General features: G+C 31.6%; 1 protein-coding gene across 1 annotated transcript; it reads left to right on the top strand.

The window, feature by feature from the left end:
* The first annotated feature begins 3,168 nt into the window (after positions 1 to 3,168).
* LOC145315070 (uncharacterized) lies at positions 3,169 to 5,419 on the top strand. Its single transcript, XM_080155111.1, has 3 exons — positions 3,169 to 3,587; positions 4,015 to 4,154; positions 4,527 to 5,419. The coding sequence occupies exons 1-3, from the start codon at positions 3,261 to 3,263 to the stop codon at positions 5,275 to 5,277; spliced, it is 1,218 nt and encodes a 405-aa protein (XP_080011237.1). The 5' UTR covers positions 3,169 to 3,260; the 3' UTR covers positions 5,278 to 5,419.
* Positions 5,420 to 26,767: the final 21,348 nt, after the last annotated feature.

The following is a 26,767-nucleotide window of genomic DNA, read 5'->3' as shown; positions in this document are numbered from 1 at the left end:
ATGTGATTTTTCCGGCTGTCATTCAAGATAGATGGCCGAATTTTTTTTAATAAAGATTCCCTCTTTTTATGAGCAATCAGTGTGTTATTAATTTGGTCCGTCGGAATGTCAGTCACATTACAAATATAAATATTAATAAAAACAAGGATGACAACATCCATAAAAGCGAAGCACTGAAACGTTAGGACAAACGGACATTAACACTTGAATAATGTCAGAACTGAATAATCAGAATGCGAATGTATAAGAGTCAAAGCAAAATTGTAAGTAAATTTGTTGAAAAACTGCTTGATACAGGATAATGATTATGGACATACTTACATTTTTAGGACTTAATTATAGAGTTGCTTCGCTTATTACATTATACTTTGTTGTCCCAGGAATCAATATACCAAAAATCAGATCAATCAGATGATTAGTTCACATAAAAATTTGTAGTTAAAAAAGTAAAAAAATCAACATGTTTAAAATGGACGTATGGACATTTTGGTAATGATTATAGAGTTGCTACGCTTTCTAAATCGTACCAAACTACTAAAGGAATCACCATGCAAAATTTGAAATCGATAGGACAATTCTAACATGCCTAAATTAATGAAAAAATGTGATTCTTCCCCAATACATTTTTCTCGATTTAACCAATTGTTCTGTCCGTATTACCATAACATTTTTGCTTAGCTACTTATGGATATTTTGTTTAAAATCGATAGGACAATTATAAGATGCCAAAATCAACAAATAGTGCTATTCGTTACGAACTTACGGACCGACCCTAGAAAGCTTTTAAAAGTGTATTATATTAATCTTATCTATGCTTTTTACAGCCTGATATTAAAAACTTTTAGAGAAAATGATTAATTCTTCTTACTTAAGAAAGCTCGTAAAAAGTTTTGGCTAAAACATTAAGTTTTATATGAAGAGAGAGGAAATGAAAAGAGTAGTGCATGGGTATGGAGAAGTGGGGGTAAACGAATGAGGGGAGGGATTAAAAATGAAAGAAAGATTATAAAGCTAAAGATAAACAGATATAACATCTATAGAATGAAAGGGAGAAATCGAAAGACAAAAATTTGGTTGGGGGGGGGGGGGGGTGGAGTTGAAAGAAAAAAGATATTAAAAGAATTTTTAGATGAAGAATATAAATAAAGAAATGAGTTAAACCATTGCTCGACCCTAAACTTGACTCAAATATAAACAAACATAAAATCAAGCATCCAAAGGGGTTTAAATTTGAGGCTTATTCGCGGCTGCCTAGCCCTGAAAAATAGTCAAGTATGAAATAGCTAATATTAACTCATTAAAGGGTTGGTAAAAATATAAAATGTAGAAGAAAATGAAATGTGATTTAAAAAATAGAACGAGAGAGAGTAAAAGTTAAATATCTCCCAAAAAGAGAGCGAAAGAGGAGAGTTAAAAAAAGAGAGAGGCATTAATTTTAATTTAAGGTGTAGGTTTGGACAGATTTATATACTACAATTCTTTGCTCTTTTTAAATTTATACTCGACCTAACCTTAACAAGGACAATAAAGTTTATAAGTAACACATAACTTCAGAAATAAAGGGGCAGGATGGTTGTCTAAAATTCTCGCTTACCGCTGAAACGATATGGTTCTAATTTACATGAAGTTTCTGCAGTGAAAGTTTTTTTTATCTCTTTAGGGGGGAGAGCACTCCCACTTTCACAAGAGAAAATTCCCCAAGAAAATGTTTACTTTCAGTAGTAGATCTTTCTTTTCCTAAAAATAAAAAATCTAGGGGCGTATACACTATAGTAATCGTTATACTAAAGTAACAAGATTTCTGTTTTACTGTTTGTGTGTTTGTACCGAAAGATCTCGCTAACCGCTGAACCGATCGGGTTCTCCTTAACAGGGTAGCTTTTCATAGGTCCAGGGAAGGTTTATAACTATTTCGGGGGAGGGTACCTCCACCCTCGCAAGAGAATTCACCCATAGAAACGCCCCCCCCCCCAAAAAAAAAATAAAACATAATTTTTTTTAACTAAAATTAAAAATGAGGGGGGGGCACTCTAAATTTTTTTAAAACTTTTTCTTTTAAAATCTAAAATAATAAGTTGGGTTATCAAATTCGACTCTCCCCTCCTCAAGTGCCCCTAGAGGCCTTTACGGGCGTAGCCGTTAGTAATAGATAAAAAAGTACTACATTTTTGCCTTTCATAATTAAGACAAATTTATCAAGTTATTTCCATAAGAAGCGTAGCAAGAATATGATAAAAAGTATGAAAATAGTTTTTACAAATTATCATATATTTTCAAATATGGCTGAGAATTCAATTAGTTTCCGTTATACATAATTGTATAAAACTAGTCCATGCTATTGTATGAAAGTCGTGCCTTGAAAATCAAAGATAATCAAAAATAATCCCGTTGGAAGACTTTAGTTTTATACCTACTTTTTTATTTTCAATTTGCAGACAACTGCCGATACCATTTTATAAATATACTTATCACAATAAGTACGAGTTGTAAAGCAGAACGTACTGACATACCCTAACTTTAGAAAACTTTCAGTAAAAGACTGTGTATGCATTGCGAATATTCAAGATAAATTGGTATATATTTTATAGGGAAATGTATTCATCAAAAATACATTAAGATTTGATAATTTTTACTGATTTCTTCAAAATATAATTTGGAAAGTGTAAACCAAAGTATTGAATTTTAATTCTAAATAAATTTAAACCTAAATATTTTTAAAGAATATGTTTCCTTTCCTTAAGAAACAACGAACAATTGCATAACTTATGCAAATACTTACAAAATATGCTAAGTTTTGGCAAATAAAAAATAATTATATTCGAAATAATACAGAGTTATTAAATTTAGGTTAAATCGCGATACAAATAAACTTATTTGATATGAATTAACCTTTCTTGAAATTTACAAACCCTTTCATTTATAAACCAAGCCACTTCTTTGGCCGTAATCGCATCACTTTATTGTTCCTCCCCCTCAGAAAAATGCTACTCCGCCCTTTTACACAGATTACCCCCCTCCCTTTATTATCATGAATGGCACCCCATTCGCACCGCACCCCCTCCATCTCTGCCTGTTTGACCGCCCGATAAGCTGGTGACCAAATTTTCGTCACCTTAGTTGTTTAAACTTAAAGTATTAAATCCGCTAAAATTCTAAGGCTTAGATTAGAACATGATTTGTATCATTAAAATATAGGGTTTAATCAGTGTTGATTGGAATATTCTAGAGAAAGGTTGTCTAACCACTGTGAATGTCTAAACATGGAGGTTGGGTATGATATAATCAACAATGTAAATCTGCTGCACGCCCGCAATATTTTTCTAGCCGCACAGAATGAGAACATCTCACCAGAGTCCGGCTGCAGCACGCCGCAACGGCCAAACTATAACAGATACATGGGCTATCCTGGCGGGATGGCAGATCTAGCGGCCACGCCGACAACCTCCAGGTATCCTGCCAACCTCCAGCAACAGCTGTATTACCCCAACAGCTGTGGTGACCAACAGAACCTGATTGGCACGCCTGACCGCTGGATGTCAACGGCTAGAGATAATGTGGCCGGCTTGATTAATCATAATGTTCAAGAGGTAGGTTTTTGGAAATTATTTCATCCATTCACCAATTTTTTAATATTATTGACTGTATGTAATTTTTAAGCTTTGTAGCATGTTAGAATTGTCTTGTCGATATCAAACTTGATGATTATTCTCGTAACAGAAGCGTAGCAACTCCACAATAGTCTATCTAAAACAATATTTTGCTTATTCTAGTTAAGTTCTGACACAAGTGTCAATGTTTGTCTGTTATGAGTTTGGATGTTGTCATCCTTGTTTTTCATTGTGAATTAAAGATTTAAGATTACAAGCATCGTAGCTTCTAATTTTTCTATTGACATATGCTTTAAAAAAACACATTTTGTATGATTCTTTTCTCTTTATAGTCCTTTAGTTTACATATGTAACATATGAAAAAACTTGTCCATAATTTATCATTTAATTATATCTAATTTTTCAGGGAGAAGGGAATGCAGATATGAAAGTTTGCGTAGTATGTGGAGACAAGGCTAGTGGTGTCCACTACAAAGTCATGACGTGTGAGGGATGCAAGGGCTTTTGGAGACGCACCATACAGAGAGGCTCTGCTATTTCTTATAGGTAAGTCACAAGATAGATAGACAAATTTAATTATAATATCAAGATACGAAATTAGTAAAGAAATGAATAAGATACATAAATAAAGCATCCCAAAGAAGCATAGTAATTTCTGAATTAAGTTCCAACCTAAACTTAGTAATTGAGAAAAAAAGTATATATCCTAATATAGAAAGAAGGATATTTTTGCTAACCACTACATCGATTGAGTTCCCTATTTAAGAGATGCTTCACATAGGTCCAGAGATGGTTATTTCTGAATTAAATTCTTGTTTAAGGACAATTTAAGGATTTAAATCCCTCCATCCCCCTAGATAAAGATATTTTGTTAAATAATTCAATTGATTCTACAATAAATATCTTTTATTTTTTCAGGTGTAAATCCGGGACCAACCAATGTCCAGTCAACATCAAAATCAGATCCCGCTGCCAGAAGTGCAGGTACACGGCATGTGTCAACGCCGGTATGATGGCCGACCTCGTCATGTCGGAGAAGGAGCGACTCAGCCGCAGCCGTCTGGTCGACCAGAACAGGGAGAAACGGCGCGGAGCGGCCGGAGCCGCCACTGAACAGCTGACCCCCGAGGATGTCAAAGTTTTAGCTACTATTCATTTGGTGTTCAAAAAGTTTCTGTGTCAAACACAAGATTTGGATATATGCACACTCTACAGTCGTTGTGTACAGTTTGCTGATACTCTTAGGAATGAGCTGATACGACTAGCTGAGACAAACAATAGTGATTTTATTAACGAAAATATTATTGAAAATGCTCCGGTATCATATGAATCTGTATTCTGCCTGTTTATCTGCCAGTCCCAGGAGCCGTCCTGTTTCAACGGCGTGCCTGTTCTGGCCAAGCTCTCCAGCTACCTGCACGCTAGCCCGTTTCCACAGGATTATCTAGAAACAGCTTTGGCGGTGCTTATCATGCGACCGCAGTTATTTTGGCCTCGAGAACGGCCCAGCCTGGCCATGGCTGCCTGGCAGCTAGTGTCGTCAGCAGTCAAACGCAAGTTTAGTTCACCTGAAGAAAAAATGGTGTACATGCGACTTTTTCAATGTGTTCATTCAGCCGTTTCAGTCGCCAGCTCTGTTAATATCTCGCAAATACTTGAATCTTTTTAGATGGCTAAAAATATAGTAAAATTTATTATAGATTTATAATATTTATGATGTAATATGTTTTTGTCATGTATGTGTGATTATTGATTGTGTAACAATGTAAAAAGAAAATTTGTCAAGGCAAAATAATAATGTTGAAAATTTATGTGTTTTGTTAGTTTTATGAAATCAATTGGGGATAGGGCAAAGGACTATAAATTGATATACATCACCAAATATGATCAACAAATTACCCCTTTTGTAGTTTATCATTGGTGGAAAAGTTTGATCACTGCTGGTTTGTACCAACCAATTAGGATTTTAAAACAATGATTCACAACTGTAAAAATTTGACAGTCATTAAAATATAAAGGTCATGTGTATTGGTTAAACGCAGGAATAAGGTATAACCAACAAGCGAAATAAACCTATAATAATATTTCAGGGGAAGATGCAAAGGTTGTCAATTCTACTAGAACTAAGTGTTGATCCCCAACGACAACTAAATTTACGTATAGGTTTCGTGTTTTTTCCCTGAATTAATTTCGTTGTTGGTATAAGCTGGGTTAAACGACATCTAAACTGTGTTTTTTTTGTCAGTTGTAAAGATTTATCCAAGCATAATTTTGTCCATTTGATAACGGGTATTGCCATTTAAACAACTAATATTGTAATTTGCCAAAAACACAATAACAGTATTTTTACCAGTTGGCAGCATTCCATATAACTAAGGTGCATTATTTGCCAAGTGTACCACTTTTTGCACTACCTCTCCGATTTTGTTAATACTCTATATTTTGGTCCGTTGGGTGATTCAAGGATGCTGGATGGCCAAAAAAAGTTTCAGAGTCCCTGGATGTCTGATATCTAGCTATCTATGAAGGTAGGTAACAAAAATTAAAAAAACACCCACTTTTTCACAATTTAAAAAATTCATTTTTTCAATTATCTTTCATCCAACCTATACATTTTATACACTAAAATGATCGTTTATTCATGTAAAAAGCGCACATAATGCTATTTTGGCCTAAACTCTAGTTTTACAGGGTGTCCAACAAAAAGTGTATTTTGGCAAATAATGCACCCTATATATTTTTAAAAGATTTTATTTTGAAAATAAAACCGCATACACATTATCATACATATTTATGTAAAAACGGAAATGAGACAATTTTAAAAACTCAGTATGAGTTGGGTTTAGATACTCTGAAAGTTAACCCCCGTTTTCCATTTTTTTTGAAGGGTTGGGTATTTTTTTCTAGAGCCGACCTGGAAGGAGTACGTGGTTATCTTTCCCAAAAATGGTTATAAACCTTCCAAGGACCTATGAGAAGATAAATCTTAAGGGAGAACCATATCGGCTCAGTGGTTATCAAGATCCTGCGGTACAGACAGAGAGTCACACACACAGATAAACATCCTATTACTTATATATAAGGATTTTTTAATGTATGGTATATTGATGCTTACTTTGACCTTTCTTATTTTTGAAATCCATAACAATTTTTAAATATTAGAATCATTATCTTTATTACTTTAACGTTATAACTAAAAATATTTCACATACCTAATAACTTTGGATAATTTTCTCCTTGTTAGCCCAGAAAAATATGATTTCACTTTAGATATGCACAGATCTGAATTGGAAAAACTGTTATTTTTAACCAAATTTAGACAAAAAAATATTTAAATTCAAATCTTAAGTTATATTCATGTTTTAAAACTTTTTTTGCTTTTCATTTTAAAAGTAAGATCTCAAATTCATATCACAATTAGGAAAAACAACAAAATAACAAAACATAATTTCGCTGTAGATAAACAAGGATTGAAAAAAATCATAAAAGCGAAGCTCTTAAACGGAAGGACAAACGAAAATTGACACTTACTTTATACATACTTTAGGTTTTGGTTATAGAGATGCGTTGCTTATAAAATTATACCCTGATGTAATAGGAATCAGTATTCCAAAAACCAAATGAATAGGATAATTATATAACACATAAAAAATGTTGTTAAAAGGATTAGAAATCGACATATTTTAAATGGACGTACGAACATTCTGTTAAAGATTATAGAGTTTCTACGTTTCCTTAATCGTACCTAACTGTTAAAGAAATCACCATTAAAAGTTTCAAATCGATAGGAAATTAACTAAAAGTGTTCAGCATTACGGACGGACTGGCCCTAATTATAGAAAAGCTTCGCTTTTAAAAAAGTAAAAGAGTGAAGTCTATAAGTAAAATCTATGATATTTCAAAGTTCTCTATATGTAAAAATTGTAAGGACTTCATTTTGTTTGTTGAAAGCTTTTCTTTACCAAATATCTATCAATGACTTGAGGTTTTTGGCTACTCAATAAATTCTGCAGAGAGGTTGTTTTATTGAATTACATGTAAAAGCACTTTCAAGTAATTCAAAACTTATACGATATGTACTCAATATACGCTTATAACTAGTGATCAGATAGAGAGATTGAAATGATTATATTTATATTTTATTCAAATCTTTAAAAGAAATTACAGAAACCTATTTGAACTATTAGTAATAAACTTGAATCTCTTTTGTAGCATATTATTAACAGACAAAGTTATTTATAGAACAGATGTAAAACTTTCGGATGAATCATCACAAAAAAATTAGCTGTGGCCCAAGCATCTAACGATCTACGGGCTTTGTATTGAAAGGTGTAAAAAAGAGACAAAAAACAGCTAAAACCATCAAAATTTCAAAGCTGAAAATAAAATTGCCTAGTCCATCCCGGGGCCTATTTAAAGCTTCAATAAAAAGAAGAACTCCATAAGAAAAGTGGTTATTGAAATCTTAAGATTAAGACAAAAAACTCTACTACTTTTTTAATAAGAAGGCATCTTTTGTGAGGTTCATGGTTATGCTGATTAATTTGTCCCCTATTTAGCTAAAACTCCAACTTTAACTAATTTGAATTAAAAAGTAAAATACTCACCAGGATGACAACAAAAATGAAAGATGAAAGAACTTATCAGGAGAAGACTAGGAAAATATTTCTAGGCAAAAGCCTTTATTTTATATTATACAACTCTCCTCCCAAAAACAAGGCATAATAACAGTTCACTGTAATACTTTGTATAACAAGGATGACAACATCCATAAAAGCGAAGCTCTGAAATGGAAGGATAAACGAACATTAACATTGTAGATTGTCAGAACTGAATTAGCATGTTGCAAAACTGCATAAATAGATGATACTGTTTAAGGACATACTTACATTTTTGGGACTTGTTTAAAGAGATGTTTCGCTTATAACATTGTACCTTGTTGGAATAGGAATCAGTTTTCCAAAAATCAGAAGAATCGGATAATTTTAACATACAAAAATTTGTTGTCAAAACACTTAAAAATCAACATGTTTAAAATGGACGTACGGACATTCTGGTAATGATTATAGAGTTACTACGCTTTCTAAATTGTACCTAACTACTACAGGAATCATCATGCAAAGTTTGGAATCGATAGGACAATTCTAACCTGTTTAAATTAACGAAAAGTGCTAACTGTGACGTACGGACGGACCGACCCTAATTATAGAAAAGCTTCGCTTTTAAAAATGAGGTTTAGTCGACCCTTCCCTTCCGGTTTTAGTTACACGTACACAGACACACATAAGGAAATTTTTTTTCTCGTATTCATTCGAATCCGGTGGATAGGAACCGGTTCTCATCCATACGAAAAAACTATGTCTAGCATCGTATTATACACAGCTTTCTACGAAAATAAAAATGTACAATCATAAGATTAAAACCAGTTTATTTAGCCTGTGCCTTCGGCACCTCGGGGCTAACAAAACTGGTTTTAATCTTATAATTGCACATTCTATATCCGCGGAAAGCCGTTTATAATACGATGCGAGAAATAACTATTACAGATGTTCTACGATAGAAAACCCTAGTATCATAAAAGTAGCGTTGGTTCTAGACTTTATTACTTTATTTATTTGTCTTGGGGGTATGGGTTCCACTAATTGAATGAAAGATTTTACCCTTTTTTTCCGTTATATGCCCTGGGTTTTAATTAATACTGAGATGATTTGCATCTTATACACTTAAATTATGCATAATTATAATTGAATCACAGTTTTAGATGTAGAAATTATCATCTAGATTTTTCCTTTTTTTAAAATTATCTTCCTTTTATTTTTAAATTTGTTTTATTATTTTTATGAGCTTCTAGAGTAAGTTAAGGCGTGCAATTTTGTCGTCATTAACCTGTAAATTTCAACGGAAAAAATTGTGAATTGGACAGATGTTTCTAAGCAATCAAAAAGGAATGGATCGGATATTCAATTAAAACTAACATAAAACTTGAAAAATTCATCCCCCCTAACCCTTATTTTCAATTTGTTGCAAAATAAGGAAAGGATGGTTATGTGATCGACTTGGTCCTTTGAGGAAAACTACCAAAATTCCTAGTTATTTGTTTCAATTTTTAAATTTCTTACTGAGCATAATTAAATTCAAATTTTTATCTGTTTTCTTCAATCATAATGCCGCTAAAAATTCTGTGGTCAGCTATACCTAAAATTCTGCGGTCAGCTATCCCTAAAATTCTACGGTCAGCTATACCTAAAAGTCTGGAACGTGTTTTTCTAAAGGATTAACAGAGTTTTCAAAACTTTTTTTTACAAACAAGATAGTCTACTTTAAAGTTTTTTAGCTGTTATGTCATATTCAGTAGCGAAGCTAATCTAGAATTCATGTATAATAAGTCTGTTAGTTTTTAATAATATTTTCATTATTGCTTCAAACTGATTGATATCCGCTGGATTATAATCCATACTGAAAAACCATGAATAGCATCGTAGTACACACAATAGTACTAATATTAAATAAAAATTATAAGACTATAATAAGTTTCGTTAACCTAGGACTTCTGTCCCTTAGGAATAATAAAACAGGTTATAACCTTATAATTCTTCATTTTGATATCCACAGAAAGCTGTCTATGATACGATGCGATAAATAACTATTATGCTTGTTAAAAGCTTTATACAAAAGGAAACAAATAAATTTAAAAATTAGTTTATTTGACTATTGTAATATTTTCTACTCGACTAAAAAATTTAAGACTTAATTTGCCTTGCTGCGAATATAATTTTTGTCTTACAAATTATAAAGTAGATATATGAGGGTATGTAGATTGAAATTTCTTTGGCCTTTAATCAATTCAAGAGAACCCGCATTTTACCCTTTTTTTCTTTGAATTAAACACAAAACCACATAAAACCTAAATTTGAACCAAAATTGTATGGATTTATAATAAATATTGTGAGCGATAGGTTTTTTTTATTACATCCTTCACTTCAAAATATGGGTGATTCACCTTCTAAACAAGGATGACAACATCCATAAAAGCGAAGCTCTGAAACGGTAGGACTGAAAAATCAGAACGTAATTTTAAATGTCGAATCAAAATTTTAATTAAATTTGTTGAAAAACTGCTTAAATACAGGATAATGTTTTAGCACATACTTACGTTTTTAGGACTTGATTATAGAAATGCTTCGCTTATAACATTGTACTTTGTTGTCCTAGAAATCAGTATTCCAAAAATCAAATTAATCGGATGATTTTATCACATACAAATTTGTTGTTAAAAAAGTTAAAAATCAACATGTTTAAAATGGACGTACGGACATTCTGGTAACGATTATAGAGTTGCTACGCTTTCTAAATCGTACATAACTACTACAGGAATCACCATGCAAAGTTTGAAATCGATAGGACAATTCTAACATGCCTAAATTAACGAAAAAAGCTATCCGTTACGGACGTACGGACCGACCCTAATTATGGAAAAGCTTCGCTTTAAAAAGTTATATTTCCACCCTTTTTCTATTTATTTCCCGACCACAAAATATAAAGCTTTGACGCCCTTGCTTTCTTGAACTCTAGTAATAATTATTGATAGATTCCTAATAAATCTTTCAAATATAAAATTAGTTCACATATATTAGGTTTTATTTTCCCTACAAATATATTCGAATGTTCATATAAATAAATTTAATTCGTGTAACATTTACATTTAGAATATTTTCTTACAGTGCAGTGTAGAACTATATGCATATAAGATAATTTAATCATCTTTGATGCATATCAAATTAAACATTAAATTCAATCCAATGTTCAACTTTTAATAAAGCAATGAACCGAACAAAATTATTTTATTGAAATTCAATCTTCATACTCAAGTGAAGGTTGGATAGTTCCCCACTAGGATTAAAAAGACACCCCCCTAAAAAGTAAATCATGTTTGAAAAAGACAGCAAATTATTAACGGAAAAGCAAATTTTTATAACAATAACAGATTGTATAGTTTGAAAAAGAAATAGATGTACTTAATATTAACAAATAAAGGTTTAATATAGGTCATAGGAAATCAAAAAAGAATATAGAGAAAAAGTCAAGAAAAATCTATTATATTCTACAAATACCAATATACTCAATATAACCCACCTTCTCTCACCCTTCATTCGCAGTTCAGTTTTAACAGTAATTATTGAATTTTTTTTAAAGTGGTAAACAAAATTGCCTTGCCAAAATTAGGACTAAGGCAGAGCTGAGAATGCTCCAAATAAGATACTAAATTTTTTTTTCATGAATGATGCATATTGATTATGATTCAATTAAATACTTAAATGTTTACTCATATGACTTCCTTTGTTTACTATTAAAATATTCATACCTTTAAAAAATGTTAACATGTCGCCTACTACTTTTTCAGAATATTTATTTGTCTCTGTGATTTGAATTTGATAATTTAACATTGGAAGTTTAATATCTCAGGTGACAACTATTCAATTTCAAATATTTCACATTCACACACACACGTTCACACACACACACTTACACATAAATTCATTTTGATCTTTGAGTTGTACTTTTTGTGAGCTTTACTTTGATAAATTTAAAAAATCTTCCAATTTATTTCATAGAAATTTACATTAATAGTTAATAGTAATTTAGCTGAGGCCTAATCAGAACTCGTTTTGCAACTAACTAGTTTGAATAATGATTATTGTCTAGATAGTTTTTAAAAATATAAAAATGCTTTAAGAATAAACGCACGTAGTTGATTTTGATTCGTCAAATGACCTGTTAAAGTCTAAAATACACAAATTCGGCTGAGATTTTAGATTATGCGAAAATTGTTATTTATCGCATCATATTATAGACAGCTTTCCGTGGATATTAAGATAAAAAATATAGAATTAATATTAGTTTTTTTGGCCAGTAATACAATGTAATACAGGATTTTTCTGAATGGTTGGGAACCAGTTTTAATCCAGCGGATATTATTCGGTTACAAAGCCATTCTAAAAACATCATTTAAACCTTCAACGGTAATGATACAATAAAGACTTAGAACTAGTCTACAAAGCCCTATTCATAAACATTTAATTTCTAAGAAGCTTTTTTTTGTGGAGGAAAAATCTACAATCTTATTATGTGTATTATGAAACAATATTCAAATATTAAATAGAAAGGTAAAAAATGTTCCAGACAAAAAAAACTTATATTTGTAGTAATTCCAAGTGATGTTTTAATCAATTATGCAAACTTAACTTTTTTACAAAACTTAGTCTAGTGGATAGGGAAAGGTATCATGAAAACAAAATGAAATATCATTGAGAACACAAATAATGAGTTTAAATGTAATGATAGGGGGCAATACTATTGTATTTAAAATTCTCAGGTAAAAAAACACACTAATACAGTATACGTTACAAAAAATGACCTTTAAAAAAGTTCTTTAAAAGCAAAAAAAAAAATTTTAAAAACCTAAAATGTTTTCAAGATCAATTGCAAAACATCCGAATATACCATAATTACAAAGTTTATTTATTGCAATCTTTCGCATTACATAAAATTTGAGGATAATAGTTATTTATCGCATCGTATTGTAGACAGCTTTCCGCGAATATTAAAATACAGAATTCTGATATTAAAACCAGTTTTGTTAGACCCGAGGAGGGGCCGAAGGCCCGTGATAAAAAAACTCGTATTGATTTTATGATTTAAAAAAATATTTATGGAAAAATGTCTGTAATACGCAGGGATACGATGCAATTAGGTATTTTCAGTATGGCTGAGAAGCGCATTCCACTGAATATTATTCGGATCAGAAGCCACAATAAAAAAATATCTCTTTCATTTAATGTCAGATAGTTCAAATTAGACTTAAATCATTATCAGAATACCGTTACCTTTCTGGGTTCCTACTCTTAATTTTTAATCTAATAAATGGTCAGGAAAAGTTTATCTACTCCAGTCTAACATCTAGTCCAATAAGAGGAACAAGACTTAAAGGACGCCTGCAAGAAATACCACGCTTTAACCGCTGAAAGACTGCCACAAGTACACTCAATACCCCAAATTTGAAGCCTTCAGCTTCTATAACAAAAAAGTTCTAGGCATTTTAAAATAACATTTTATGTACAATGAAAATTTTGAAAGAATCTCCATGCTAATGTTAGAAATTTTGAAATTAAACTACGTGGCCTAGAAACAAAATTATAAGCTTATTTTTGCCATAAATTTCGGTTGCCAGTAACTAATTATATTTTTACAATAAAAATACCCATTTTTATAGTCAAAATCATTAAAAAAAAATAAGTTTAACTTGCGTTGTACAGAGTGTACTGTAGCCAATCAGAAGGCTGAATCAGCTAAGCAACCAATCACAGCTGAGCTTGTTTTAGTTTTCCCCTTTATTTCCGCTATGATTTTCGCTCACAAATGCAATTTAAATCGAATTTTTTCATAGATTTTGACTATGAAATGTGGTGTTTTTATTGTCAATATGTAATCAGTTGCCGGCAATCTAAATTTCTGACAAAGATAAGGTTATAATTTTATGTCTAGGCAACGTAATTTAATATTGTTTTTTCTTTTATGAGCTTTGTAAATATTTCAAAATTTTCATTGTACATGAAATGCTATTTTGAAATGCCTAGAATTTTTTTTGTTATTGAAGCTGAAGGCTTTAAATTTGGGGTATTGGGTCTTTCAGTAGTAAAAGCGTGGTATTTCTTGCAGGCGTCCTTTAATTTTGGTATATAGATCAACTAGAAACCCTTACCAAAAACTTCAAAATTATGGGGAACACAGTAATAGTGTCTGACTGATTATGACGTAACAAAAGAAATTAGCCAATGAGAGGCCACTATGTGTTCATTATGGGGGTTAGGGGAGATTTTATCATAAATGTAAAGATTTACAGGAAGCTATTAAAAGTGGCGGCACAGATAATGACGTCAAAAAATTAACCAATGAGAGGCCAGTATACACTGTAATTGACCAATGGTAAAATTTATAGTGGTCTCTCATTGGTTATTTTTTTTAACTTCATAATCTGTGCCCCACTTTTACTAGCTTAGATTTACATTATTCATAAACTCATTATTTTTAATCTATTTAATTATTTTTTCTTAATTCTCAGATTTTGTTTGTGATTCAAATATCATAAAAAAAAAGAATTCAGTTTTTAAAGCGAAATCTTAACCGACAAACAAGTAAAACTTTTTAGTAGCTATGTGCAAGTTGCATAGATATATAACAGACATTCTCGGTGTGGAGTTCTCAAAATTATTATCGTCTAGGCTTCCTAAGATTTGCAATTAGATAAAAAGTTTTAGCATCCACGAGTCTGATTCTTGTAATGCCAGATGGATGCAGATTTTTACAGTTTTTATTGCAGAAAAGCATTTCTATAAGTCGCGTGCCGTGATTATCCGCCTGTTCGTCCATCTTTTATATCAATTTCTAGCAATTATAAAGTATCGACTGGCGTAAAACAAAATAATATGTTCCGCCTATTTCTTCCTTAAGAGTTATATCATTGATAAATTGCAACACTGGTTATGGATTTGATTATTCTTGTATTTGTTAGTATTAAATTTGTTTTTTAACTTATGTTACAATCTCACATAGTTACTTAAACATAGAAAATGCATACAAATTTAAAAATGTAAAGTGATCCTTCCTTAATATTGAAATTATTATTATTATATTAGATTCAATACATTTTTTTTAAAAAACCTCAAATTTAAACCAGTTTGGATGCTTTGAAATTTTTTTTGAAAAGAGGGCCTGCCATATTTAGGTCAGGATTAGACTTTAAGATGATTTGTTGATTTCCCTAAATCTTAGAGCCCTGATCAAAATTGAAAAAAACAATACAGGAAAATCCCTTTTCCCTAATAAATTAGTTTGAAAGAACTTCCAATTAATGGTATAATGTATTGTTTAAAGAAAACAAAGAAGAAAAGCAATTTGTCTTAAACTATGTTTTACTGTTTAGTGCACACTTTAGAACATGGAGAAGTATTATAAACAAAAAACAATTGGAAATATCCGCGGTCGGCAGCCGCACTGCTGAGTTTATCTTAGGGTGGCTTAGTTAGAGTGTTGCTAGGGCTTGAAATGGCTGGTTCATACTCAGAGTAGCTCAGCTGCCGAGCCCTAGAAAAGCCTTAATAATTGTTCATAACTAGAACATGGCGTTGTAGACAAATAGGTTCAGTGGTTTTCTAATCTTTTTTTCATATGCAATTTAAAGAGCTTCTCTACAGTTATTTAACTTATCTCGGATGTTTTCCTTCTTTTGAATACTTATTCCTTATCCATGTGGTACTCTGTGTAAAAAATAATGTTTGCAAGGAACCTAATTTTGTTTCTTTTTCTTTTATTTACAGGAAGAGTTCAGTGGACTTAGGTTAGACAGGTGAACATAGAAGTATTGTGTTAGTTTAAGTCGACTTTTTTGGCTTTAAAAAAGAGTTCATAGTTGACTGTGGACTGGAGCGCCCTCCTTATAGTGTAAAAGGTTTAAAAATATATTTAAAAGTGGGTTTAGTTGAAACTTAAGAATAAATCTTTCTGACTACGATGTATGTTTGTCTCTTATCATCCTATCTATAATACAAAGTATCTTTATGTCTGTCCGTCTGTCTGTTTGTCCGTCCGTCCCTTAAGATCTCGGTAACCACTGAACCGATTTGGCTCTACTTTTTAGGGATTATACCTACTGGTCCTGTGGTGGTTTTTAGCTTTTTTTGGGAGGTTGAGACATTCCCCCTCATAAAAAAATAAAAATCCCCCCCCCCAAAAAAAATGTTTTTTAAAGCAGTTACTTCACATAAATTGGCAGCACCAGAAATTGTTTTTTTTTTAAATTACCTCTTCGGGCAAAGCCCCTAGAGGCTATGGGCGAAGCCGCTAGTTATATAAATAAAGCAGTAGATTTTTTGTCTGAAGTTTAAGATCTTAAAACTACTGAACTGATAGGTTCTCTATTTTATGTAGGCTTACCATAGGTCCTTTGGTGGTTTTGGGTTATTTTATTTTAAAATTTAGATTCTTAGACACTGTGGGCTACAATTGAATCAAGACAAAAGTAAGTGCCGAGCCCTGGGACCTATGTAGGGTGAAAATATACATAAATCCTTGATGATTCCAGGTGGAGACAAAATATTTTAGCGGGGTCTTTTGGTTTTTTTTCAATTTAAAGTTATGAAAAAAAATTGAAAAAAATATGAAAATCTTGAATAAAAAACTAACAAAAATTGATTTGTAATATTTTTTTTTATTTAAAGATACAAACAACTTATATAAATACTATAAGCTTTAAAAAAATCACAATTTTCAAATTTAGACTTTCAATATAAAGATTTGTAGAAAAAACCTAACAACAAATTCTAACATATTTCTGATCAACATAGCAATAAAACGTCTTTTGCAAAATCTTTATCATCAAATATAAATAGCACTTACTAAAGACTTTTTTTCATTTAAACTTATACTTTTCACATTATTTAACTTTAAAGATTTTTTTTTTAAAGAAAGGTTGCGTGATTTTTTTTATTCACTATCCCAAGAGAATCAACTCTCCAAAATAAATGTTTTTAACTTTTTCATAAAAAAAACTGTAATTGTAAGGGGGGGTTCATCTTCCCCCCCAACCTAAGGGTCCCTATATGCCTCTAGAGGCGTAGCCGCTGCTAGTAGAGTATCCAATGATATAAAGCAGTAAGGTTTTTTATCTGAATCTCAAAATTAGGCAATTAATTATGAATAAAAAAATCACGCAACCTTTCTTTTTAAAAAAATCAATCTTTAAAGTTAATTAATGTGAAAAGTATAAGTTTAAATGAAAAAAAGTCTTTAGTAAGTGCTATTTATATTTGATGATAAAGATTTTGCAAAAGACGTTTTATTGCTATGTTGATCAGAAATATGTTAGAATTTGTTGTTAGGTTTTTTCTACAAATCTTTATATTGAAAGTCTAAATTTGAAAATTGTGATTTTTTTAAAGCTTATAGTATTTATATAAGTTGTTTGTATCTTTAAATAAAAAAAAATATTAAAAATTATTTTTTGTTTGTTTTTTATTAAAGATTTTCATATTTTTTTCAATTTTTTTTCAGAACTTTAAATTGAAAAAAAACCAAAAGACCCCGCTAAAATATTTTGTCTCCACCTGGAATCATCAAGGATTTATATATATTTTCACCCTACATAGGTCCCAGGGCTCGGCACTTACTTTTGTCTTGATTCAATTGTAGCCCACAGTGTATAGATGGTTAAATGCGAAGATGATTAAAGTCCCTCCACAGATTATGACGTCATACGATAAAATAACTAATGAGAGGCCAGAATAAATTTTACCATTAGCTAATTACAGTGTATACTGGCCTCTCATTGGCTATTCTATCGTATGACATCATAATCTGTGGAGGGACTTTAATCATCTTCGTTAAATGCTATATTTTTCTATCTCCTCTCTACCTTTTCGATTAAAGAGCTCCTAGATGCTAAGGGCGAAACCGCTAGTCTACAATACAACGTAGAACGATGTCCGTTCGTACTTCTAGGTCCATTATCCACTGGTCCAATTGGGCTCCAGTCTACAGGCAAAAATTGTTATAAAGGATAACCCCTATCTAAAAAATTTATTAGTCAAACCCCCCCCCCCCCCTCTTAAGAAATGTGTACCTCCAGCTTCATCCACCTGTTAGGAAAAAGTATTAGATATAAAAGAGGCAAATCTCCCCCAGAGGCTAGGGGATAAGCCTCTAGTTATTTAATGAATTATTAGCACTCCTTGATTGTTGTCAATGTATTCCAACATTGAAACAATAGAAAAGAAATTGTGAACCACAAATCAGAAAATATTTTTTTGCAAATATTGTAAACAAGTTATTGTGCATATGTGGGGAATTTTTGCACACAAATGATCATTAATAGGGACAAATATTCTAAAACCTTAAGAAAAGAAAAGTCAACTTTTCAATTTAAAAATTTAAATAAGAAATTCTTAGTATCAAAAAGTACTAGCTCTGATTAACAATAATTTTTAAAAGATAAAAGTTAATGTTTTTATTTCTTTAACTGTGATGCATCTATAATAGTTTACCTTACCCTAAACCAAATTTGTAAATAATAAAATTCAGAATGTTTTGTTAATATCAACTCTTTTGACATGTTCTACTTTATCACAGCTACCTTACCTAGTTAATTATTTCGTTTTGGGGCGGTTTCTCTTTTGATTTTATGTTATCATCTGGAGAACCCAGAGCATCATCGGATTGTTGCGATACTCTAACACACTCTGTAAGATATTAGGTTAATTAACATCAAATCAACAACCAACCCTTTGATTGCACGACCTATATGTCGTACCTAATGCATGGTAAGTAGTAGATACCATTCCTAACGTCTTTAGATGGAAGCGATTTGGTTAAGAATCAAACTCGATACCTGTTCGACAGTACGCAGACACGCCATCATATGTTAATGGGTTATCTTACGAATTTCTGAAAAGTTAGGAAAATCAAAAAAGCTATCCTTTCCAGCTTAATACTAGGGTTGGGTCGGATATTGAAAATGTCCCGTAATCCGGCAAATTACCGGATCTCCAGCTGGATAACCGGATATCCGGCCAAACCCTACTTAATACTAAAAAAGTCCCTGTCTTTGACAACGAAGAAAAATTTGCATAGAGTCAACAAATTTGCAGTCTTTTTGCAGGGATAGCTTTTTGCCAGGAAAACTTACAAACCACCAGATTAGCTGCATGAATGAAGATTCTCAATATTTTAATTTTGTTCCATTACAAAATCTTGTCTATGTATGAGCTAATCTTATTGATAATAAGTTACTTTTAACACACCACACGTATTCTAATAAAAAGCTTTCCCTACTAATATTTGAAACAGCGTTTAGTGTCAAATTAAAAATGACGTCATACCATCAAAATGACCAATGAAAGGCAATCGATTTACCATTGGTTAATTAAAATGTATGCTGGCAGATCATTGGTCATTTGTATTGTATGACGTCATTTTCTATAAGACACTACACTCTGTTTCCTCATATTTGTATGTATACATGTAATGCTAAAATTATCTATATACCGTTGTATTTTTTGTATGAAAATTTTAAATTACAACTAGTAGTCAGCAAAACTAAGTACATTTTCGTTAAAGGTTCAATTTAATGCTCTCAGAAATTTTACTATTACCCCTTATCTTTTCTTTGAGAATATCTCTTCCAAGCCCATAACATGCACCAGATTGGACAACCACACACACATACACACTTACACTCACACACACACACACAAACTACACAAATTTGTTAATATTCTAGTCTTGACACACCACAATCAAATCACAAATTAAAGAAGAAACTTTTCATGTCATATCGAAAATTAAAATTGATTTGGTATCTATAATACAAAGTATCTTGATGTCTGTCCGTCCGTCCCTTAAGATCTCGGTAACCACTGAACCGATCGAATTCTACTCTTCAGGGAATATACCTACTGGTACTGTGGTGGTTTTAGGCTATTTTCTTGGGGGGGGGGGGGGAACACCCCCAACCCCATCTAAGCCGCTTGTATAAACAGAAAGAGGTAAAATAATAGGAAATATATGGAGATGCGATCCTCAATTTTCAAATTCTTTGAACGTACATATAAGACTTTTACAGAAATGCTTCGCATCCAAAACTATCTATCTATGCTTGATATAAAGTTAACACTTTATAGAGCAGATTATGAATATTTGATTGATGTGTGCCCCGCAATTATCCAGTAGCAATCAGGTGCAAGACACAATTACTTTAGCTAGGCCCAAGGCAATATTTGTATCCTTTTATGCATTCATAGGCCTATCTCTACCTATATGACACCATATATGGGTAACGCTAGCCTATTCATGGTAATTTGTATGTGATTTGCTAATAGTATATGTTTATTAAGGACATTATGTTTATTGTTAAAGTAACCATGTAAACAATCAGTACAAATATGTATGCCTACAACCATGCCTGATTTACGTCACATATTAACATACAGACATTTAATTGCACAGACAAACACTAAGATCCTGGTCCAAAGCTAATGTTATAGCATGTACCTCTTAAATTTAGTTAGTTATTTATTGACTCTCCTACCATCAACTTCTCTTTCTGGCTTTAAAAGGTAATGACTTAGTTGTTTGGCATGCATTGTAGTTTAAATTTAGGCCCCTTAGTACTTAGCATGAATTGAGCTCAGGCCTTATGTTAGAATTCTAACACTTAGCACAATTCACTGCTTGGGACTTAGGGCACATTTCTGTCCTACTCTACTTATGATTTTAACACTTATCCTGTAAATATTTTCATACTTAACTTATGCACTTGTAATATAAATACACTTTATAAAAACATCTTCCTTCCTTAATACTTAATATACTTATATAATTCTGATCGAATATCAAAACCAACCATTTATTCTTAGATTAAAGCAACATAATACTTCGCGTGGGTCTTTTGTTGAGCTTCCACCAGCTCAACCAAATTCGTATTATACTTGTGGGAATAGAGGGTTAAGCATTCTAAACAAACGAACCGACGATGAGAATGTCTATGTGTATTGCAGTAAAAGTAGGTTTTTAGTAGTACTCATAGAAGAGCGGTCTCCATACCTAAATTTGGACAAACGCCCCATTCGCACACACATATAAGTAATGTATCAATCATATATATCACTTAAATATTCTGATATTCCTTCAAGTTATGTGATTAACAGTAGTTGATTATTCATTTATCTAATCGTATCATAAACAGCTTTCTGTCAGATTAAAGCCAGTTTTGTTAGCCCTGAGGGGCTAAAGTCCCTAACTAACAAAACTGTTATTAATTTTTTGATTTTTGATTTTAGTATTTAAAGAAAATTTTCAGTATGGTAGAGGACATGTTCGAATCCTGCAGATATTAATCGGTTTTAAAGCCATTCTGATATGATATCTTTTTTCTTTCGTGGTGTTATTAATGTATCGAGTCTGATATAGCAAACTGGTACCTCGTACGAGAGAGGCTGCTGTCCATGACACTTTAACTTCAAGTCCAACAATTAAGGATAACCCAGAGCTGGATCTTTAAATCTTTAAATCGTGGTGCGCTAAATCGGGGAGATCCACTTCACCCCGTTTTGGCGCGCTGGTTCGCCCATTCCATTTTGATTTAAAGATTGAAATCTAATAATATCTAGGTGCGCCGAACTGGATCGCCCCTATTTAGCGCACCACTAAACGATTTAAAGATCCAGCTCAGGTTAATTTCGAACCAAAATCTAAAGTCTTACTAACAACCAGCGTTACATCTCAGGTTTTGTCCCATTCAAAATTCAAAAGTTTGCAGCTGGCAGCAGCTTTGATGTGGTGGAAACAAAAGCTAATGATGTTTCTTCCATGCCAAAGCTCTGCCTGCGAATACCTGCATTCATGTGGATGCAAAAAACAATCAGGAAACATGGCCAGATGTTCATAATATCAAATTAGTAGAATATGGGAAAAGACACTGTTTTGCCTCCAACGATTAATCCAGTAAAAAAAAGTTTATGCTTTGAATTGTGACATTAAAGATAAAAACATTAGTTTTTTGCACAGATAGAAAATATCTTTCTTAAATAGAACTAGATGAACAAGTCTAAAAACCTTAGTCAATGAATAAAGAACAAATTAAAAAGATTGTAGGTAAAATTTGGTGAAATTCTTGAAAATAATAAAATATCATATTATGCCTCATATCAAATGCTTTGATGCAAGGAAAATCAGAGATAATGAATAAAATAATTGATGATCAAGTGAAGAAGTGCAGTACAAATCAAACAAGGTTGGTTATTTTAATGTTGGCAAAGCGTTTGAAAAATCATTGAAAAATCATCTGCAAATACACAAAGCCACCCTCAGCCTCAGCACCCACCTAGCATTCAGCCACACAGGTATCCTAAATCACAGCCGCAATTTTGCAAACAACTGCAAAAGAATATGCAATTCTAAATCTATTTCATATTTCTATGATGAAGTTTTGCTGCCATTGGACGTAATTGTCCTTGTTTAGATTGAAAAAGTTTGATATTTTTGACAGCTTGAGCTAATTTGTGGTTTGCAGCATATTGCAACTATTAGCAACATCCATGGGTTTATATCTTAATAGAAAATATAATTCCAGTCTTAATAAATCTTTTCATTTTAGATTTGTTTGATTATCTGTCTTCTGGCGGTGATTTGGTTGCTGAAACGACTGAACTGATCTGTATATAAATTTCAGAGAACCTGTGTAAGAATTGTATTCACAGTAGGTTTGAGACTATTTTCGGAATCTGAAGACAATAAAGAGCACACATGTGTAAAGGCTGAACTGATTCGGATTTAGTTTATTGTTAGAGTAATTTTGATTTAATTGTATATTATAATTTTTGTTTTTATGACTTCGTATCAATTTTAATGCCCCCAAAAATATGTTCATGTTTAAAGAGTGAAAAATCATCCTTAAATTTTATTAAATAATTACAGTTTAACTGTTCTGTATTTCGCAAAAATATTTCCTTATTGATGATATGCTGCTTGGCTGTGCAACTTGTTTTACAAAATCCAGGTAAAAATTATTAAGAATGGTTTTGCTACAACCTCTCAGATTAAGATAAATCATAATTTGTATCCAGGAAACAACAATTCTCATGATTAATGTTATAATTTCAAATACATGTGTGTTTAAGATAAACAAGGATGAATATAATCACAGATAACGATGAATAAAAAGGACAATAATGTCCAGAATACTTGCTCCTTGCTTGAGGGAATTAGGCAGTAATTTTGGAATTACAAAATTAAAGATAAAATAGAATACTGTAAATTGTGTGAGCCCTGGAATTACAGAGTAGCTATGCTACAGTATAACAAGGAGTTTAGTAAATTGTGTGGGCCCTGGAATTACAGAGTAGCTTTGCTACAGTATAACAAGGAATGTAGTAAATGGTGTGGGCCCTGGAATTATAGAGTAGCTATGCTACAGTACAACAAGGAATGCAGTAAATTGTGTGGGCCCTGGAATTGTGAATTCTGATAAATGACTTCATTCTCTGGAAGCGAGAATTTAAAGTGGCTTAGCTTTGTTATTTCATCTCTTTATAAAAACAACTAAATAAATTTAGTAAATAGATGGATTTAAAGACAAACCTGCACAATAATTAAAAGTAAAACATTAAATTAAAAAGTTATAATATAAACATAATAAATTTTATTAAAGATTGTACGTTATTCTATTATTCAAAGTGGTAAGGTTTTTATAGAAATATATCGCTAAAAATGGAACCAATTGAGTTCACCATTTGAGGTAAGCTTCAATAGGTTCTTGGATGGTTTAAGGCTATGTTCACAAACAACAAACAAAATATAAGGGTTAAATAAGCCCCAAAGAAAATATTAAATCTGTTACATTATAGAAACATTAATGTTATCTCTCTAAACCAAAGGGTATTTATTTTTATTTACCTTACACAGAGAACATAACATAAAATAAAGAGTAAAGTGAAGCAATTTTTATTTGTAGCCATATATTTTTCATGAAATTCTAACACGGGAAGACGAGACTTTACAGCCTTCCCTTAAAAGTACATCAATTTGAAATGTAATTATCCTATCTATGTCAAACATTGCAAGAAGATTCCTGTAATAGTAAGGAATAATCTGGAAAACCTAGCGACAAAGAACAGTTGGTATGCCAATTTAATTTTTCAAACATTTTTTAAACGAAAATTTATATGAAATAATTATTCTATGAACTTGATCTTTCAAATGGTAAACCCTAAGACAATTAAGTATAACGCATCTCCAAAAATATGCGTTAAAATGTAAGATAAATCATTATCCGTATTATTATTTTGCTAATCTTTTCTTTTGTCCAACTATTTAATTTGATGAGCTTCAGTTTTATCGATAATGTCATCCTTGCTTTTTAATCGTCCACTTAGTTAAAATCTATTTAACAGTTTGAAATTGTAGGAATATTTTTTCAAAGTTTCATAGATGAAATTTCATGCTCAAAGAAAGTGAAACTTCGTGAACTTACTAAGTGAATTCTAAGAAAAATAATTTAGTAACATATTTAATTATTCATAATCTAAAGTTCAAACAGGGGCTTGGCAGCCGCACAAATCCATGCATAATCTGCCAAATTGAACAGACTGGATGCTGAAAATAATTTACAACAAAAACTTTTTTAAAGAAAAGGATAGGGTTTAGACATCCAGGTGGTATATCAAAGTTATAAAAAGTCCCAAAGGCTTTAGTGCTACAATAAATTAACCTAAATAACTACCTGGCCCCTGTCTTGGCGACCATTTTTGTCTGCTAGCAAAATGTTTTATGCTCTTTTGTGGCGACTTTGCTTTGTAATTGATTACGATGCAATTAGTGGATATTTAAAGACCTAATTGAAAGTCGGCACAGGGTCCACAGGGTGGAGACATATAGTTATTTAACCCCTTCTTCCTCTATCGTTTTACTCTAATAGTACTACTGCCAAGCCCTGGTTAATATCAAATCTTAAGAACTAATTGAAACATATCTAGGTAACATTCCTTGGAATAAGAGAAACAAGGATGACAAAATTCACTAAAGAAAAGAGAGGATAATTACTAATAAATACTTGATCCATTCTTAATATATCCTGTTGCACTATTCTTCCAGATAGCATAGAAAATTACTCCTAGATTAAACTACTTTTGTCTGCAAATCTCAAATATATATTTACTTATGTAAAAGTAACAGTATCTGTATGTCTATCCGTACCGAAGGATCCCACGAACCGCTGAATCGATATGGTTCCCATTTACAAAGTAGTTTCTCCCATGTCCTGGAGAAGTTTTTGAACTATTTTGAGGGAGGGTACACAACAGTCCCTAGAGAAATTGGTTCTAAAAAATGAGCCCCCCTAAAAAAACATTATTCTTTCTAAAACTAGAATTTGATATGGGAAGGGGTCGACTCCTCTCGTACTAAAACCATATGCTTTAATTTAAAAAACAGTATAAAAAAGGAAATTAGATGAAATGAAGAAGGAAAATTATTTCAAGTTTTCCAGGTATAAAAGGAAAGTCCTGATGATTTAAAATTCAAGGATAGGTCAATGAAAATTAAATAGTATTTCCTCATAAAAATTCGTGGGGTGCATATCGTGGGGCGCTAATAGTACATATCGTCAACAGAAAACTGAAATTTTAGTGGTAGGCCAAAAGTTAATTATAAAGCTAGATTTTTAAGTCTTTTTATTGCTTTGTGATTACAGTTGAGGAAAGTTTATTTATGAATTAAACTGCATATATGTATGTTAACCCTGTGGTAATATTATTCTTGTGAGTCCTTTAATGAAGTCCTGTGTATATTTAGTTTTCTTATAAATCAACCATCAGTTTGCTAAATTGCTAAAATGACAGTTTTCCTCATATTGCAATTAGATCACAAACGATCTTTTTGGAAGAAAAAAAACATGCTTTTGATGTATATTTTAGGTAAGGTTTAGTTAAGTAAAGGTTAGAATAACACCAGAGATGGGTTCCAGAAGAAAAATTAAAGTATAACCTATACACAAAATCAAGAAAAAAAAACTAGAGCATGGATAAATATATGCTAGTGATGTAAGGAAAAATGAGCCATGTTATGGCATTGACAATGAATAAGAAATTTTGGAGAATCATTAATCTGAATGTTTAAATCAAAGAATAAAAGAAATTGATTAATTTAATATTTTAAAGTGAAACTTAAAACTTAACATTGCACCAAATTTGTTTATAAATATTTGCTCTTTTTTAATTTTTGGTAAAACTGAATGCCCACTTGGTTTCTGCACCTGCTAATTAATTATTTCTTAAGAACACAGAAACATAAAGAAACAGGAAATATATATGCTTCTACAAAGAGACTTTTCATCTGAAGAATCTTTTTTTAACTTTCTAATTAATCTTTTTTCATTTTTAAGATTTTATGCTGTTGCGTTAACATAAAAGAAAATAACAAACATAAAAAAAACAGAAGTACAGGATAAAAAATTTAAGAAAATCAAGAAGTTTAAATGTAAAAGCTTTAAGGAAGGAATTAAATCATTTATATTTAGATATCTATAAGAAAAAGTTGATATTTTGTTAAAAGTG

The sequence above is a fragment of the Acartia tonsa genome, chromosome 3 (genome assembly GCF_053477335.1).
Source record: "Acartia tonsa isolate MP-2025a chromosome 3, ASM5347733v1, whole genome shotgun sequence".
Lineage (NCBI taxonomy): Eukaryota > Metazoa > Arthropoda > Copepoda > Calanoida > Acartiidae > Acartia > Acartia tonsa.
The sequence above is the reverse complement of the archived record's forward strand: the minus strand, read 5'-3'. Positions and strand labels throughout refer to the sequence as shown.